The 15,703-nt window shown below is 63.8% G+C and overlaps 3 protein-coding genes across 4 annotated transcripts in view; all 3 read right to left on the reverse strand.

The window, feature by feature from the left end:
- Nucleotides 1–672: 672 nt before the first annotated feature.
- On the reverse strand, nucleotides 673–2,414 carry LOC118176209 (uroplakin-3b-like protein 1). Its single transcript, XM_035343048.1, has 6 exons — nucleotides 2,239–2,414; nucleotides 1,661–1,813; nucleotides 1,353–1,584; nucleotides 1,188–1,264; nucleotides 975–1,104; nucleotides 673–893 (listed from the first exon to the last, which is right to left on the reverse strand). Exons 1-6 carry the CDS (start codon nucleotides 2,282–2,284, stop codon nucleotides 791–793), a joined length of 741 nt encoding a protein of 246 aa, XP_035198939.1. The 5' UTR covers nucleotides 2,285–2,414; the 3' UTR covers nucleotides 673–790.
- Nucleotides 2,415–2,718: 304 nt separating this feature from the next.
- Nucleotides 2,719–4,910, reverse strand: LOC118176349 (uroplakin-3b-like). The gene is made up of 6 exons (XM_035343291.1): nucleotides 4,903–4,910; nucleotides 3,953–4,102; nucleotides 3,659–3,878; nucleotides 3,478–3,554; nucleotides 3,174–3,294; nucleotides 2,719–2,895 (listed from the first exon to the last, which is right to left on the reverse strand). Exons 2-6 carry the CDS (start codon nucleotides 4,086–4,088, stop codon nucleotides 2,721–2,723), a joined length of 729 nt encoding a protein of 242 aa, XP_035199182.1. The 5' UTR covers nucleotides 4,089–4,102; nucleotides 4,903–4,910; the 3' UTR covers nucleotides 2,719–2,720.
- Nucleotides 4,911–6,842: 1,932 nt separating this feature from the next.
- The window catches only part of DTX2 (deltex E3 ubiquitin ligase 2), a 32,647-nt gene continuing 23,786 nt past the window's right edge, over nucleotides 6,843–15,703 (reverse strand). For both annotated transcript variants that reach the window (XM_035343290.1, XM_035343289.1), the window contains 5 exons: nucleotides 9,195–9,262; nucleotides 8,388–8,546; nucleotides 8,135–8,296; nucleotides 7,734–7,823; nucleotides 6,843–7,212 (listed from right to left, as the gene is read on the reverse strand). In XM_035343290.1, coding sequence (XP_035199181.1) covers nucleotides 6,988–7,212; nucleotides 7,734–7,823; nucleotides 8,135–8,296; nucleotides 8,388–8,546; nucleotides 9,195–9,262 — 704 coding nt within the window. In that variant the 3' untranslated portion in view covers nucleotides 6,843–6,987. The remainder of the gene's footprint in view (nucleotides 7,213–7,733; nucleotides 7,824–8,134; nucleotides 8,297–8,387; nucleotides 8,547–9,194; nucleotides 9,263–15,703) is intronic.

A 15,703-nucleotide genomic window follows, 5' to 3' on the forward strand; every position in this document is an offset into this window, starting at 1 on the left:
TTCCCCTTTTCCCTCTTCCCTTCCCTTCCCCTCCTTCCTTTTTTTTTATTTTCTTTTTTCTTTTCCCCTTGTTTCCTTTTTTATTATTATTATTCTTTCCCTTTTTTCTCTTTTTCCCTTTGTTTTTCCTTTTTTTCCTTTTTGGCAGGGTTTGGGCTGTGCCAGAGGTGTCGCCGGGGGGGGGGTCTCGGTGCACTGAACCTCCAGCAATGCGCAGGGGGCTGGGAACCCCCCCGGGCACCTCTCCTCCGCTAAAGGACACCGAGGGGCCTTGGCATTTGTGCCCAGCTGCTGCGGGGACACCGCGGGGACATTGCAGGGACATCACAGGGACACGGCAGGGCCACCGCGGGATCCCGCCGCCCCGTCCTGCAGCTGCGCAGGGCACGGGGGCGGTTTGCAGAGCGGGGGCCAGGCGGCTGCCGCTGCCCTTCCCACACCCCAGGCCTGCAGCTCTCCCGACCCCACAGAAGCCCCGGGGGGGGGCTCCCACCGCCCTCGGGCCGTTCCTTCCCCAGGCTCCGTGGGGCGAGCCCAGGCCCACCGGGGGGTTTCCCACCCACGGCCAAAGCAGACCAAGCACGGGAACACGTCCCCCTCCCCAACCCCCCGCCACGTTACGGGGCCAGGACCGGCGGCGAGGCTTCGGTGGGAGCCAGGAGGCCACAGAGGGAGGCAGAGGCCGGGCACGAGGCAGGCAGAAATCCCGTTTATCTCCCGCTTGATCACGGCTCCTACTCAGCCCGGGGTCACCCCCGGTGTCCCCTCCGGTCCCCGTCGGTGGCAGGGCTCAGAGGCGTGCGGCCGGCTGGTCGTAGACGTGGTGGGTGTTGTAGCGCCGCACGGACGCCGCCTCCGGCTTGAAGATGCCGCCACGGCCGCAGGGGTCGGAGCTGGGGGGCACAGGCACGGGGTTAGGGACAGGGGGTGCCGGTGTCGCTCCCCCACCCCTCGCGTGCCCCCCCCGGACTCACCCGCAGAAGGCCAGCGCGGCCACCAGGCCGGCCAGCAGGACGGCGAGGAGGATGGAGAGGATGGAGGTGATGGCGATCATGTCGGCGCTGCGCTTGCCGCCCGCCCCGGGGCCGCTCGGGGGCTGCCGGGCTGGGGGAGAGAGCGGGGTGTGGGGGGCGGCACCTCGCTGCGTGCCCACGGCCGTGCCCTGCCTCGGTTTCCCTCCCCGGTACCTGTCCTCAGTGTGATGGGCTTCGACCACTTCGTCTCGGCCACGGGCTCGACGCCGTTCAGGGCGAGGAACTTCACCCTGGCGGAGGAGGGCAGGTGGCAGGATGCGGCCGGCACGCACCAGGGCCGTGTCCCCCCCTCCACATCCTCCCCAGTACCAGGCTCACTTGTAGGGCCCGGGGCCGGGCAGGGGGCCGTTACAGGTGGGTCGGGCTGGGTTTCTGGCACAGCTGGTCTCGCTGCCCACGCGCAGCACCGTGATGTCCTTGCTGGCTGTGGGGCAGGGGTAGTGGAGGAGGGCGGCGTTGAGCGTCAGGTAGGCGGAGGTGTTGGAGGGGAAGTTCTGGAAAGCCCACTCGGGCAGCCCCGGCTGCACGCTGTTGGTGAAGCTCACGGAGGCTGCGGGGACGAGGGACGGCGGTGAGGGGGTGACGCTGGGACCCCCCCCCCCCCATGTCCCCACCGCCACGCATACCTGCGGCGTCGGCCACCACCAGCCAGATGCTGCTGGTTGGTGGTATCGTGCTGGTGTTGAAGACGCAGCGGGGCTGCTCCAGCACGAAGGTGCTGCCGGTGATCTGGCCGGCCAGGTCCCTCGGGGCGAGGGTCGGCTCGTACTCGAGCTCCTCTGCGATGAGAACGCGATGAGGCCGGAGCCCCTGGCCCCAGCTGGACCAGGGGTTGGTGGCTCAGGGCGGCGCCGGGGGGGTTGGCACAAAGGGAGCTGCCCGGGGGGATCCCGGCTGCGTGGCCCCCTCGCCTCCCGGCTCCGCCCCACCACTCATTTTGGGATCAAACGCAGCAAGTTTCATGAAAAGACGCAACAAGGACCCTCGGTGCCACCACCCATGGAGAGACAGCCCGGGGAGACCTCAGAGGCCCCCGTGCCGTGCTGCAGGACCTGCACCTCCCCGCAGCACCCGCACTCCAGGCTGGGTCCCTGTGTCCATGCAGAGAGGACACCCACGAGCAGGGACATCAACCCTCCCCCCCCCCCCCGGCCCATTTTGGGGGTTGGATGTGCGGTGAAGCCCCCGCCGGGCGCAGACTCACGCAGGCCGTGGGCCGTCGCCAGCAGCAGGAGGAGCAGCGGGAGCATGGTGCCAGCGCCTGGGTGCCGAGCGCCGAGTGCGGGCGGCGGGTGGGGGACGCGCGGGTTGTCCCCGCGGGACCCGCCTGCGGCCTCCAACCACCCACATTCCTGCGCCGGCCGCGGCCCCGCGGCAAACAGGTCGGGCCCGTTTCCCCGGGGAGCATTTGCTACGCCTGGGCGCCCGCCGGGAGGCGTGCAGAGCACGGCCACACTCGTGGCAGGGGTGTGCCGCAGCCTGCACCCCGCCGTGGGACCCGCCTCGAGCCCCAGCTGCAGCGTCCCCACCAGGGACCCCGCGTTTGGGGTCCCGTACCCCCGTCTTCCTTCGTGTTGTGGCTCCCTGGTGAACAAGGCACTGAGCTGGTGCGCGAGCAGCGTGCGCCCTGGGGAAGGCCGGGCGGCGTCCCGGCGAGGAAGGACGAGGGGAGGCCGTACTACGAGTTTACTCGGCAGCGCACGGACCGCGAGGCCGCGGGGCAGAGCAGCTCTTTGCCGACCTGCAGCACCCACAGCAGGGGGGCTGGGGCAGGGCGGGAGAGATGTGGTGGGTCCTGTAGGACCGCTGGGAGAAGGCAGTCCTGAAATCCCGGCGGCGCAGGAGTCTCCACGCCTCGGCGCTGCAGGGAGACGAGCGGAGGCATCAAGCAGGGTCCCCGCAGCTCTGCTGGCCCCCTCCCGAGGCTGACCACCCCTAAGGGACCAAACCCTGCAGAAACCACCCCATTCTCCTTTCCACAATAGGCTTAAAACCCCAAATTTAATTTTAAAAAGGTCTTTAAATCTTAAAGTCCTCCCTGCTCCCTCTCTTTGCCTTTGGGGCCGAGGAGGGGATGCTCTCCCAGGACCCCGTGGACATCCCCCCCCCCCCGAGCACGGCCCCGCTCAGCCCTCGTACCCCATGGCACCGAGCGCTGCCACGGCCAGCCCGGCTCCGAGGCTGGCCAGGATGGAGGCGATGACGACCACGTCGCTGCTGCGGCGCGCGGGAGTGGGGTCAACGGTGCTCGGGCTGCGGGCTGGAAGGACACGGGGCGAGGGACGCAAGGGGAGGATGGGGGGCACCCAGGAACGGGGTGAGCAGGGGAGCTTGGGGACCTCTTCTCCCCTCTGGGGTTTGGGGTGGTGGCACAGAGGCGATGCCGCACCCCAGGGGATGCGGGGGGAAGGCGATGCTGCGCCAGCCCCGCTCCCACCGGTACCTCTCCGCAGGAGGATGGGCTCGGACCACCTCGTCTCCGCTTTGGGGCCGTGGCAGTCCATCACCAGGAACTTCACCCTGCAGGACGGGCACCACCGACACCGGGACAACACAAGCCCTGGGATACCCAGCGGTCCTTGGGGATGGAGATTTCCCTCGGGGTCCCATCCCACCGGCCTCACCTGTACGGCCCCGGGGAGGGCAGGGGCCCGTTGCAGGCTGCCTGGCCGTGCTGGCCCCCGCACGCCGCGTCCCCACCGACCCGCAGGACGGCCGGGCCAGGTGCCGAGCAGGCGTAGGCGGCCGCCGCTGTCTCCAACGTCATGTAGGCGTGGGCAGTGGGCAGCCCCTCGTAGAGGGGCACGTCGGCACGGGATGGGGGGTTTCTGAAGGTGGCCGAGGCTGCGTGGCACAGACAGAGGGGTGAGCGGCCACGGCAGGGGTCCCCCACGTCCCCTGCTGCATCGGGTGCTCACCGTTGGCGAAAGCCACCACCAGCCAGACGGCGTCGGAGGTGTTGGTGAGCCGGTCGAAGACGCAGCAGGGTCTCTCCAGCGCGAAGGTGGTGGCTGTCACCTTCCCCAGCAGGGCCCCGGGGGGCACACGGGGCATGTAGGGCAGCAGGGCTGGGGGCACAGCCATGAGCAGCTGCTTGTGACGCGGGGACCCCAGCTCGTGGCTGTGCCGGGGTCACCGAGTGCTGGTGCCGGCACAGCGGTGCCCATGGGGTCACCCCAGCGGGATGGCAGCAGCACAGAGATGCCCCCAAGCCCCCTCACAGCCCCATAGCCCCCCCCCCAGCACAAAAACCCATGGGGAAACCACCCCGCAGCCCCCAAGTCCCCCCCAAGGATTCACCCAGGCCAGCGGCTGCGCCCATCCCAGCCAGCGCCAGCAGCGCCCGCGGCAGCTCCATGGCCGTGTCTGCGCTGCGCCGGCCGCGCTGCCTCGCTCTGTCCCACTGCCGAGGGGATGAGCGGCCCCGGCTGTCCCCCCCCCCCGAGCCCGGCCCTCCCAGCCCCGCATTCCTGCGATGGCTCCACCAGCACGGCCAGACCCCGGGGGCAGAGATGGACAGGGCCCCTCCCGGGTCACCACGGGTCCAAAAAACACCCAGGAGCCATCAAAGCCCAGAAGCGAGGCGCCGAGGATGCAGGCACCAGCCTGAGCTACGAAATGGGAAACTGAGGCACAGAGGTGGCACTGGAGGAGCTTTGAAGGACAAGTTGATGGGACGGGGAGGCTTTGGTGGGGCTGCTGGGGAACAAGGGTGAGTGGTCCTGCTCCCCTGCCCACCCCAGCAGTGCCTGGACCCCACGGGTGCCCTGCGCCCACCTTGGCACCCTGAGCCACGCTGGCCTGGCGTGGGGCTGGGCCTTGCCCCACGGGTAGGGAAGCACCTGGAGCCATCACACCCAAAACTTACCCAAAACCCAAAGCATTCCAGTCCCACCCAGCACGGAGGGCGGGGAGGCAGCCGAGCTGCCATGTCCCCATCCTCACCCTTCACTCGTGTCAGGGCTGGGCCATCAGCCCCCCCCTTCTCCCCTGGGAACGGGCCCCCCCCAGGCTCCCCAGACCTTGGGAGGGGGTCGGGGAGCTGTGCCAAGGCTTCGTGCCCCCACCGGCTGCTCTCCAGGCAGCGGGGCCGAGCGCGCTTTGTGCGCTGTTTGCCAAGGGCTGTGGCTGCGTGGGAAAGGATTTCCCCCTCCCTCCCGAAGGGGCTGTGGCTTCTCCTTCAGATTAAGTGGAAATGGGGCATCCGGAGATTAGGGGGGGGGTGGGGAAGGGGGGGAACCTGGCACAGCTGCGGGCACACTCCCGGCTCCACAGCCCCCAGCACACGTTCCCCGTGCCAGAGCTGGGGAAACTGAGGCACGGCAAAGGCAAGAGCCCCCTCCCCAGGGTGAAACCCCAACCCCTGGGGGTGCTGCCAAGCTCGCACCCTCAGCGCCCATGGGGGTGACGTGGCACGGGGACACTGAGTCACAGTTTCAGCTGCCGGTCCCTGCCCTGCGGCCACGGGGTCAGCATAGTTGTGGGGTCAACGCTGAGCTAAGAATAACCAGCGTGGTGCAAAGGAGCCAGCAGCACGGGGAGGGGAGGAACCCACAGCGTGGGGCTGCAGGGGCCCCTCATGCACCTGGGCCCCAGCCCAGGGGCAGGGAGGCTGCAGCTGATTCAGGCCCAGGAGCATCTGCTGCAGGGAGGGCTCCAGCGCTCCTCCAGCCACTCTCAGCAGGAAATTCTTGCTTTGCACAGGGCCAGAGCAATTTTCCTTTCAATGATCTGTTTTGTTTGCTGGGACAAGACGATCCGGGGATAGAAAGCTGAGGTCTGAGCTAGAAACATCTTATTTCACAAGCAGGGTGGGAGAAGAACAAGCACAACCCATTTCCGTGGAGCTCGGAACAGACACGTACCTGCTGCTTCCAAGGAGCTCCTGCTTTCACAGCATCCCCAGCTCAGCCGCATTTGAGAGCTTTCTCCCCACAGCCTTTAGCAGGGGCTGGTGATGAGGGGGGTTAATCAAGACGATGCACGCACCACCAGACACCAGGGAGAGCTGTTGGTGGCTCCAAGAACCCTTCCATTTTCATATTGGTGCGATGGAAAGAGGCTCCAGCAGGAGGAACAGCGCCGTGGGCAGCAGCCAAAGGGCCGCGGTGCTCACAGCCCTGTGCCCAGGGGAGCAGAGTGGCACAGGGACCTGTCACCACCCATCACTCCCTGCAGCATCCACCTCTAACAGAGGCTCCCCTGGGCACAAAAACCCCAGCAGCTGGCTGCAGAGCTAAGGAGCAGCCCCCAAACTGCTGCCGCTTCCTCTGGAGGACATGGGGAGCCAGCAAGCTGCAAGCCAGGCCTCCTGGGATCAGCAGCTGACGTCCTGCCCCTGCAGAGAGCCGCGTTCCTCCAGCAGAGCTGAGCTTTCCCTCCTTTCTCCCGGCTGGATCGAGCATCCCCAGCTGCAGCGAGCAGGCCGGTCCCTCGGGAGGGACACAGGCAGGGGAGGCAGCCCAAGCCGTGAGGCAGGGTGAAGGCAGAGCAGCGACTCTCCCTGGGAGTGAGGTGTTTATTACAACCAAGCAGGGATACAGGCATCAGCTACGGGGGCAGGAGGGAGGTGGCTTTGCTCCAAGAGGTGCAGGGTACAGGAGGCTCTCCTTTCCTTGCCAAGTGGTCTCTTGGAGTGAGGTGCTCCCCTGTCCCCCCAGGGGGGTCCTACCTTCCCAAGGGGGGCTGTCACCTCACCACCGCTCCCACAGCCGGTCCTGGCTTCGGCCACCAACCCTACCTGGAGATGCAAGCGCGTTTTCTACAAAAATAGCCTTCCCTCCAGAAAAAGAGGCTGTACAGAGCACGCAGGAGCCCTGCGTTACAGTGTTATTGCTTAGTGTGACAGGCAGTCAGACGTAGGAACTTAAGGCAACAGGAATAAGTGCACTGGGTGGGCTCCCAGGCTGGGGGCCCCGAGATGTGCACGGCACAACCGCCCCCCAGCCCCAGCTCATTTCCTCAGGCAGTCCTCGGTGACGCCCTGGGCGGCCAGCTCTGCCAGCACATTGTCCAGGTAGTTGGGGTCAGGGTAGCCGTGGCCGCTCAGGTTTGTGTCCATCTCCGTCTTGTGGTGGATCTCATTCCACACCACTGTATTGCTCTCGCCGGTGGTGCTGGAGGTACCCACTGTGAAAATCAGGCGTCGCTTCCAGGCCACCTTCAGGAGCTCCAGGACCTGGATAGGGAAGGGAAAAAAAAAAAGGAAAAAAAAAAACACAAATCAAGACTGTCCTTCAGCAGCTAAAGCCACAAAAGCTGCTTGCCAGAAGCTTAACAGCCTAAATCCCTGTCCCTGATGGGAACAACGATTCCCTGCACTTTGAAAAGCACTGGCACGAGCTGAGGCGAACAGGGAGGGGAGGAGCGGGCAGGCAGAGCTTCCGAGCTTGGCAGCTGCAAGTGCAAACCCTCGTAACAGCACAGCCCAAGGCAGGCCAGGAGGGCTTTCCCAAATCACAGGGGCTTTTGTTTCATAAAGGGTTGAAACAGGGCCAGTCTTCGCTTCTGCACAACTTTGACTGCAAAGATCTTCATAGAAAGAGGGGCTCCAAATGCACGGGCAGACACCAGGAACTGGGGTTAGCATCACGTGGACAGCTCCTAAAGCAAAGCGTGCAAATCCACCAACACAGGGCCCAAAAGACAGCCTGGAAACAAGCAGGCTGTGAAGCACGTTGTCACGGCACAATACCTTACCTTCCTGCCTTTCTCGTTGTCTGGCAGGTAACAGTAGCGAGGAAAGCCTCTTGCTGTGTAAGGCATCCCGGGGTTGGGGTGCTCGGGGCCCTGCAATAGATAAGACGTTTGGCACACTTTCATCTTCAGAAGCGATCCCTCGGCAGCAGGATTTCGGATAAGCAGGAGGATCTGCCGTAGGTTCAGCTCAGTCCAGCTCTTCCATGCAAAAGGAAGAAGGTGCTGATTGTAACGGCCTCGGTCCTTCGGGATGTGCCAATGCCTGGTGGGCACAACCCCAGACCACGCGCTCTGATGATGCTCTCGGAAGAACACTTGCACCTTCGGCAGGCCGCTCGGTGCTGGGCTGCCCGCAGGCGCTGCGGTGGCAGGAGCCGCTCCCACGAGCACGCCGCGCTCACCTGAATGCCTCTGCTGATGTGGTACACGATCTGGATTGTCCCACAGTCCTTGTGGCCAGGGAGGGACTGGGGGAAAGTGGAGACCTCCATCTTCCCCTTGGGCTGAGTACCGGTTTTCTCTCCGTAGATGGTCTTACAGGAGGGGCACTGCAGGCTGCCGTCCTGCAGGGAGAGAAGCAGGCATCAGAGCTCCACAGCTGCATGGCCGGGACGCGGGGCACACAGACCTGGCGGTGCCGGGCCGGCTCCGTACCTTGTTCCCGTTGGAGTACATGGCCAGCACGCAGAGCATGTGGAAGGAGTGCTGGCAGCTGGTCAGGCGTCCGACCATCTCCGGCTTGATTGTGCTGCACTCGCACGCGTCGCCGTAGCCCGAGGGGGAGGCCAGCTTCTCCATGCAGATGATGCAGTCCTGCAGCCCAAGACAGCAAGGAGAGAGCCACCATGTAGCGCGAGCACGGGCTGTCACAGCGACTGACCCACCAAGGAAGCGCACAGGGGGGTGGCAGGAAGATGTGCCTTCACCTTCAACCCTTCTCTTTAAGGTTTAAGGGCACAGACAGCTCTCATCTGGGTAGCACCACCCCGCTCCGCTGCCTCCCTGACAGCGCAGGACGAGAGCCTGCCAGGGACAGTGGAAACTAGGCATGGTTTTGTCCTGCTCCTCTACAGCGCAGCTCCAGCGCAGGGTTCTGGCTGCAGTTTGGATCTTTATGAGCACGGAGAGGAGACCAAAGCCCTTCCTCCACCCCACATCCTGCAGCCAGCTCCAGGAGGAGCAGGGAAGCGCTGTCAGGGTTACCTGCTCAACCCACGCGGTGCTCCCTTTGTCACGGTCCCCCGGTGGGGACCAGCCACCCGTTACCACACGTGGGCTTCAGGCAACTCCAAGGCCTCTCCACCAAGTGCCCGTGGTGCCACTGCAGGCAGCAGCGCCCAGCACAGGGGGTGCCCAGGGCGATCCTCAGGCACCACCTTGGTTTTCACAGCGCCCCAGGGAAGAGGCCTCTGGGCAAGGCAGACCTTTTGTTACTGTCTTCTCCTCTTCCTCCCCTCTCACCTCATCAGGAGTGCCCTTCAGCTCCTCCAGGTACTTCCTCACCACCGCTTCTGGCTCAGTCAGCGTCGCTGCAGAGGGGAAGAGAGAAGACAGCAGAAGTCAGACACCACAAGGCACGGGCAGGGCGAGCTAAAAGAAGGGGGAAAAGCAAGTAACTGGCCAGGACGCCAAGGAGAAAGGTACAGGTTAGAGGAGGGGGGGAAAAGGCTGCTGTAACCGATCCACACAAGCCCCACAGAGGCCTCCTCCCTGCCGGCAGTGCCAGGGCTGTGAGCTGCAGATGGGAGAACCCCGCAGGCTGAGCCCCTGCTCGCTCCCGGGATCCCTGCGGAGGGCAGGGAACGCTCCGCAGCCGGGGACGTCTGTGCCCTGAGCTGGGGGCCAGCTGTAGCTGCTGTGCTCGGGGTGTCCCCGGCTACCCCAGCGGATGCCAGCCAGGTCCCAGCAGGACTTCGTGCAGCTAGGATCAAACTCAGACGTGTCTCAGTGGGAAAGAGCGTGATGCTGTGCGTTACTGATGTGAAGAGATTCCCACCTCACCCAGCTGACACGGGACCTTCCTACACCATGAGTGAGACGCAGCCAAACCCTGCAGCTGGCTCACCAGGAAAAACCTGGCACATAAGGAAGAACCTAGCCGTACTCTAAGCATGGGGCCTTATTTTGGGGTACAGCAGAACGAGCCTTGCCTCCCTCACGCACGACAGGGGCTTTTCTCCTGAGCTTTCACATACTCAAATCCAGCAAGACACAGCACAAGTCACACAAAACACATCAGCTTTGTCACAGGTGCCCTACTTGCAGTAAAGGACGAGCACGTTTTCGCATTTCCCCAAACACAGCCCCGATCCTACCCACCCGAGCACAGCCCATCTCCCAGGGCAGCGCTCTGCTCCTCGGAGCGGGCCCGGCAGACGCCCCCTTCCCTCGTTGCAGGATTAAGGGACCACCACGAGACCCTGGGCTGGGTAGGGCCGAGAGCTCGGCCGTCACCTCAGCTCCCCGCCAGGCTTAGCCGCGGCCTGAGCACCTCGCCCGCCTGCGTGGCGCCCAGCTGGAGCTCCTCACCCGGCCCCAGGCCCATCGCGGCGGCAGCCAGGCTCTCCCACCAGCCTGCGAAGGGAAGCACTGCACGAGCGAGGCCACGGCTCCACGTGGCAGGAGGCAAGGAGACCTGGCACTCGCCATGGGGGCCGCTCGCCCTGCCTGCTCCGCTCCAGACCTGCTGCTGGGGGAGAGCGGGGAGAAGCCGCGCGGTGGAGGAGGCGTTGGTGAAGGTCCTTCTCTGTCTCAGGCAGCTCAGGGAGCAAGGTGGATGCTGACAGAGGCTGGGAAGCGCCGAGCAGCAGTGCTTAGATCCCCGGGGTCATGAGGGAGCTGTACTCCAGCACTTCCCCACTGATCTCTGCTCTTGAATGCAGCTTCCACTGCCTGTGCTCTAGCACGGAGACGTGCTCCCAGCTGCCATGATCACAGGCAGGCAGCATCAGTGCCTCTGGCACAGGATTACCACATGCAACAGCCGGGCATCAGTCCTGTGCACGTACCTGCACACCCACAGCTCACCCCAGCAGCTTATTTTTTCCCCCCAATGAAGGCAGAGGGATCGCAAAGACGGGGGGGTCGCAAACATCGCCTCTGCAGGTGGAGGAGCCGTGCATTGAGACAGCCCTGCTGGAGCCAGCTCCATCCTCCTGAGCTGTTCTGCCACCCAAAGAAACACAGCAATCTCTGCCTCCAGCAGGAAAGGGTGGGTGCTATTTTCCAGATAACCGCTTCTCAGGGTGCCAGCGTGGTGAAGGAAAGGACTGCCCACGCGCCGCTGCTGCCATTAAGCGGACAGAGCCCCGGGCGGGCCAGACCCTGCAGCAGGCAGGAGCGTTGTGCTCCCCGACAGCCAGCTCCGGGCTCTGCTCCTGAGAGATGGGTGAGATGCGCGCAGGGAACGCGCCTCCTCACTGCAGGCCAGCTAGCTGCAGGGCAGCAGAGGAGCGAGGCGGAAAGCTAACGTGGGTGGAAAGTCGTTTAGCTAAGGAAGCCTGACAAACTCCCTTCAGTGAGCACGCAGTCATTAAGACGTGCTGTTTTCAGAAGGGAATTCCTGGCCGTCCTGAAACACCCGGTTTCCGGCAGCGCGAGCAGGACAGAGGCATGACTGAGCACACAGAACAAGAAAACAAGACCACGATGCGAGAGGATGCTCCCTGAGAGCTGGCGCCAGGCAGGAGATGCGTGACATCCCAGGGGCTGCGAGATCACTGTCCTGGAGACCCTCAGCCAGGAGGGTGGTAACAGGATACAGCCACCATTAAGCCGATCACGCGAACGTGGAAACAAGGGTTTTCCACCTCAGGGATGTGCCAAGTTCCCCTGAAAAAGGATTTCCAAGAACTGAGCAGGAGACAAACAGGAGCCTGGGCAAGCCCCTGTTTTCCAGCGCTCGGGCCAGGAGAGCAGCAGTGCCAGGAACTGCTCCAAGGCCTCCTCCCTCGCACCTCCTGGAGATCCCCGTTTGCTCGCCTCGCCACTTCTGAAGGTGAGGAACAGGTCCACAAATCCTCTCTGCCGGGACCTCGCTCAGGCGCAGTGGATGAAGAGGTGGCAGCAGGAACAAGCCACACGGGGATGTGAACGGTCTGAGCTCAGCTCGCTGCCTGCCGCCTCCCAGCTGAGCGCTCCACGATGTCCCTGCCCCAGGTAGCAAGCATCAGGTGGGGCTTCACATGGGTGGCCGTGGGAGCCAGGTTCTGGCTTGCGAGTGGAAGAGAAAGGTCTCTCACCATCACAGGGCGGACAGAGGCTTCAGCTCTGCCAGTTGTGAAGTCGGGCAGAACGAGCGTGAACAGGGCTTGCTGCTACCCACCACAACTCCGACCTCCCCAAGCGCCGCTCACGACCTCCGTGTCCTCATTCCCGAGGGCCCCGTGCTGCCCACCAGACCCTCCTCCAGCCGGCCGGTCCCTCGGGTGGCTCTTTCTGAGGCGACCTCTCTTCTCCTCTCCTCTGGCCGTGGGCAGTTCCCAGCACCTGGCAGGACGCCCCAGCTCGCCTGCTGCCACCTGCGCAACAGATTTGATCAGCTTTGGGGCCATTCACCTTGGTCAGGAGGGCAGAGGACGCTCCCTCCCCACAGCCCCTGCCGTGCACTATTCTCCCTGATGAATTCTCTTCCTCCAGAGCAGCTCAGAGAAACAAATAGGCCACGTTCACCCCAAACCAAATCAACAAAAGGTGACAAAAGTCATGGCGCAGAGCTGGGCAGAGCTCGTGGGGTGCAGCAGGGGTCTGGGGCAAAGCAAGTGGCATCAACCCTTCACCAAGAGGGATGAGCACAGAACTGGGGCAACCCTACAGTCCTCGGCCACCAGACCTGGTGGCTTTGTGGTGTCACATCCCCGGTGAGGGCACAGAAAGCACCCCGCTCCCGTCCCTTGGTTGGGATAAGGCTCTGGTGCGCTTCGAGGCACCGCGGATCTTAGCGAGGCAGACCTGGGGACACCAGGCACCCCAGAAAAACCCACCCCCAGCTGCTCGAGTGCCCGGCCCTACAGAAGCAGCTCGATGCTGATAACTGCAGCGAGCTCAGCCCACGCAGCTGTGCCCGGCCAGCCACCTCCCAGCTGCACAGGGAGCCAGGAGGCGGCCGGCAGCCACGGCACGAGCAGCACGCTTCCGTGCCGGGCCCTTTGTGCTGCCTCCAGCCCTTTGTTCTCGCCATCCCCCGGGACCAAAGCCCCCCAGTCTGCAGGGTTCAACAGGGGATGGGAGAGGCGATGCAGAATTGACCGACGCCGTTTAACACTGCATGCTGGATCAGTTGGGGATGTGGGGGAATGCCTGCCCTTCCTTTTTACAGAGAAGGATAACGATTTTCCTTGATGCTTCCCCTTCCTCCCAGTAGATAATAAGCTGCCTGCTGAACCGAGGGCTTTCCACGGGCAGCATTTAACAGATGCGTTTTGAATCCTTGCTCAGCCACCAAACGCCTGCGGCAGGAACGTCTCCAGCTGTGCCCCAGGAGCCATATGGGTGCAGCACAGGGTTCCATCCCCTCGGCAGGGCAGGCAGGTTGTTCCTAGCTAACGCCAGGGACGGGCACCCGACCCCGAGCACATCCGCCCTCCGTCCCCTGGACCAGCAAGGACTCCACCTACCAGCCTCAACCTCAAAGGCAAGGAGAGATTTGGTGTTAAAAAAGAAAGATTTCTCCCCTTTTAGCAGTTCAGGAGAGCCAAATGAGCTGGCTGCTCTGGCCGCGACACAGAGCGGCTGTGTTATCGCAGCCTGCCTCCCTCCAGGAGGCCCGGCACTGGACGTGCCATCGGTGGCAGCAGGACAAGGACATGCAGGGACCAGGGAGCCACGTGCCGGCACTGATAGCGTGGGGACGGCAGGATTCCCACACCTGCAGCACCCACAGCACAGCACTCATCCACGCCACAGATATCACTGCCAGAGCAGCAACACCATTAACGAGTCCTGACTAATTAGCACCTTTGTTGAGCATAACCCAAGAAAGCTGGCTGCAATTATATCAACACTGCCTCAGCCCGCACACGGGCGGACCGGCGTGCAGGCACAGGTTCACTGCAGGAGTAGTTTGGGGTGCTCAGAGCACCCGGCTCTGCAGGCACCACTGCGGGGCCAAGCTGCAGACTCCCCCTGCACCAGCCCTGCAGGACTGACTTCAAGCTCCGGGATGGTGCCACCGTAAAGGCTGGGCAGGGGGTGTCAGCGGGGATAAACGCACCCGTGCTCCTGCTCCAGCCAAGAGGAAGGGCTGGGGGTCCGCAGCAGGCAGCCAGAAGGGGCTGGGCAGGGGCACGCTGCACCCACCGCCGGGTATTTTGGTGCCAGCCGCTTGCAGTCGGCACATCGATGTGCCTGCAGCTGGGTGTGCAGCTCTCACCTGAGCTCCTAGCGATGGAGAAGCCTGGAGGGGTGTGGGAGGCGATGCAGAGCTTCAGGCCACACGATGAGCCCCATCTCTGCCTGTTACAGCTTCAGGGGCTGTAGAAGGACAGAACAGTCTGGCCACAAGTCAGGCTCACCACTGGCGCTGCGGCACAGTGCTCCTTAGCCAGGAGGGCACAGACGGAGCTCGCCCCCAGGTGGCACCAAGACGCTGCTCACGCAGGCATCTCACACTCAGCACCCTGCAGGACCGGCCTTCCTGCCCCCAGGGGCAGTCCTGCTTTCTAGGAGACGACTTACAAACGAAAACAGGAGAGCTTCCTCACCTCACAGCGCTGCAAGTGGTAGAGCTGGCAACGCACCTCCTCTGCGGCACATCCTGAGCAGGACGGGGGCCAAATCCTGCCGGCCGGATGGAAGGAGCCGCACGCAGCTCCCGGCACCCACACCGCCCCTTCTGCCCGTGTCCTCTGCTCCCTGGGTTCCTGCTTCTCGGCCCGGAGGTTTCCCAGCCCCAGCAGGTGGCATTGATGAGCCGCAGCAGGGTGCTGGCACCAGCCCCACACTGACACCGAGCACAGCTCCTGCTCGGTGAGCCCCAAGGCCGGTGCTGGGCTGCACGAACACGGGGCTCAGCAGCGTCTGCCTGAGCGAGCCTGACCTCCGGCCAACGGGCAGGCACCGTGCAAGTGCTCCTGGTGCCGTGCCAAGCACCGAAGAGCCCGTGTCTCATGGGTGAAGATGTGCTGCTGGGCTGGCGGGCCAGCTCCGTGACATCCCCTCTGCTGGCAGGGGGCTTCTGGAGACCAGGACCCGGTGTTTGTGGCCTCACCTGGCAATAAATGCGGCCAGCTTTGTGTCACCGACCTCCAGCAGCTCCCATCCTGTGCGGCTGTCCTGCTGCACAGCCCTCACCCTGACACACCAACACCAAAGGCTTTTTTGGTACCCCAGCATCCAGCCCCCGAGGCACAGTCCCTGTGCAGCCCCTCTGCCACCACCTCCACTGGGTTCTTCTTCACCTCCCTTCTCCTCGCTCCTCCTCGTCACCGTTTCTACCACCACCCCCTGCTTTCTCCTCCCCCCTCACACATCCTACTCCACACTTGCTCTCCCTCCTTCCTGCCACTTGCATCTCCTCCCCCCAGCTCCGTCCACGATGCATTTCCACAAGATGCCTCCCTTCACATTTAAATTTCTGAGTTTTTTTTTTTTTTTTTTAATTTCTGGTTCTCCTCTCCCCCTTCCTACCTCTTTTGGAGGACTTTGCACCCTGCGTCAAGCCTCCTCCCTGCACTGACTCCAAGGAACCCAGACAGCCTGCTGCCTCCTCTCCTCCACCACAAGGCTCCTCCCGTCCAGGAGCAGGGACAAAGGTCCTGCCCTGCAGGTGGCTGCGCCTGGCAGGGAGCTGGGGTGACCTGGTCCCTCCTGCTCCCTTCTGCCCGAGGCAGGCGGGGAAGACAAACCCATCCCAAGGCGGCCCCGAGTGCCCTGCGTGACTCAGGGGCTGCTCGCCTGGCAGATCCTCCTCTGCTCACCTCGTGACTCAGACCTCCTGGCTCACCAGCAGCCCTCCTCTTGAGACAGCACAT

Source organism: Oxyura jamaicensis, chromosome 19, assembly GCF_011077185.1.
Source record: "Oxyura jamaicensis isolate SHBP4307 breed ruddy duck chromosome 19, BPBGC_Ojam_1.0, whole genome shotgun sequence".
Taxonomy (NCBI): domain Eukaryota; kingdom Metazoa; phylum Chordata; class Aves; order Anseriformes; family Anatidae; genus Oxyura; species Oxyura jamaicensis.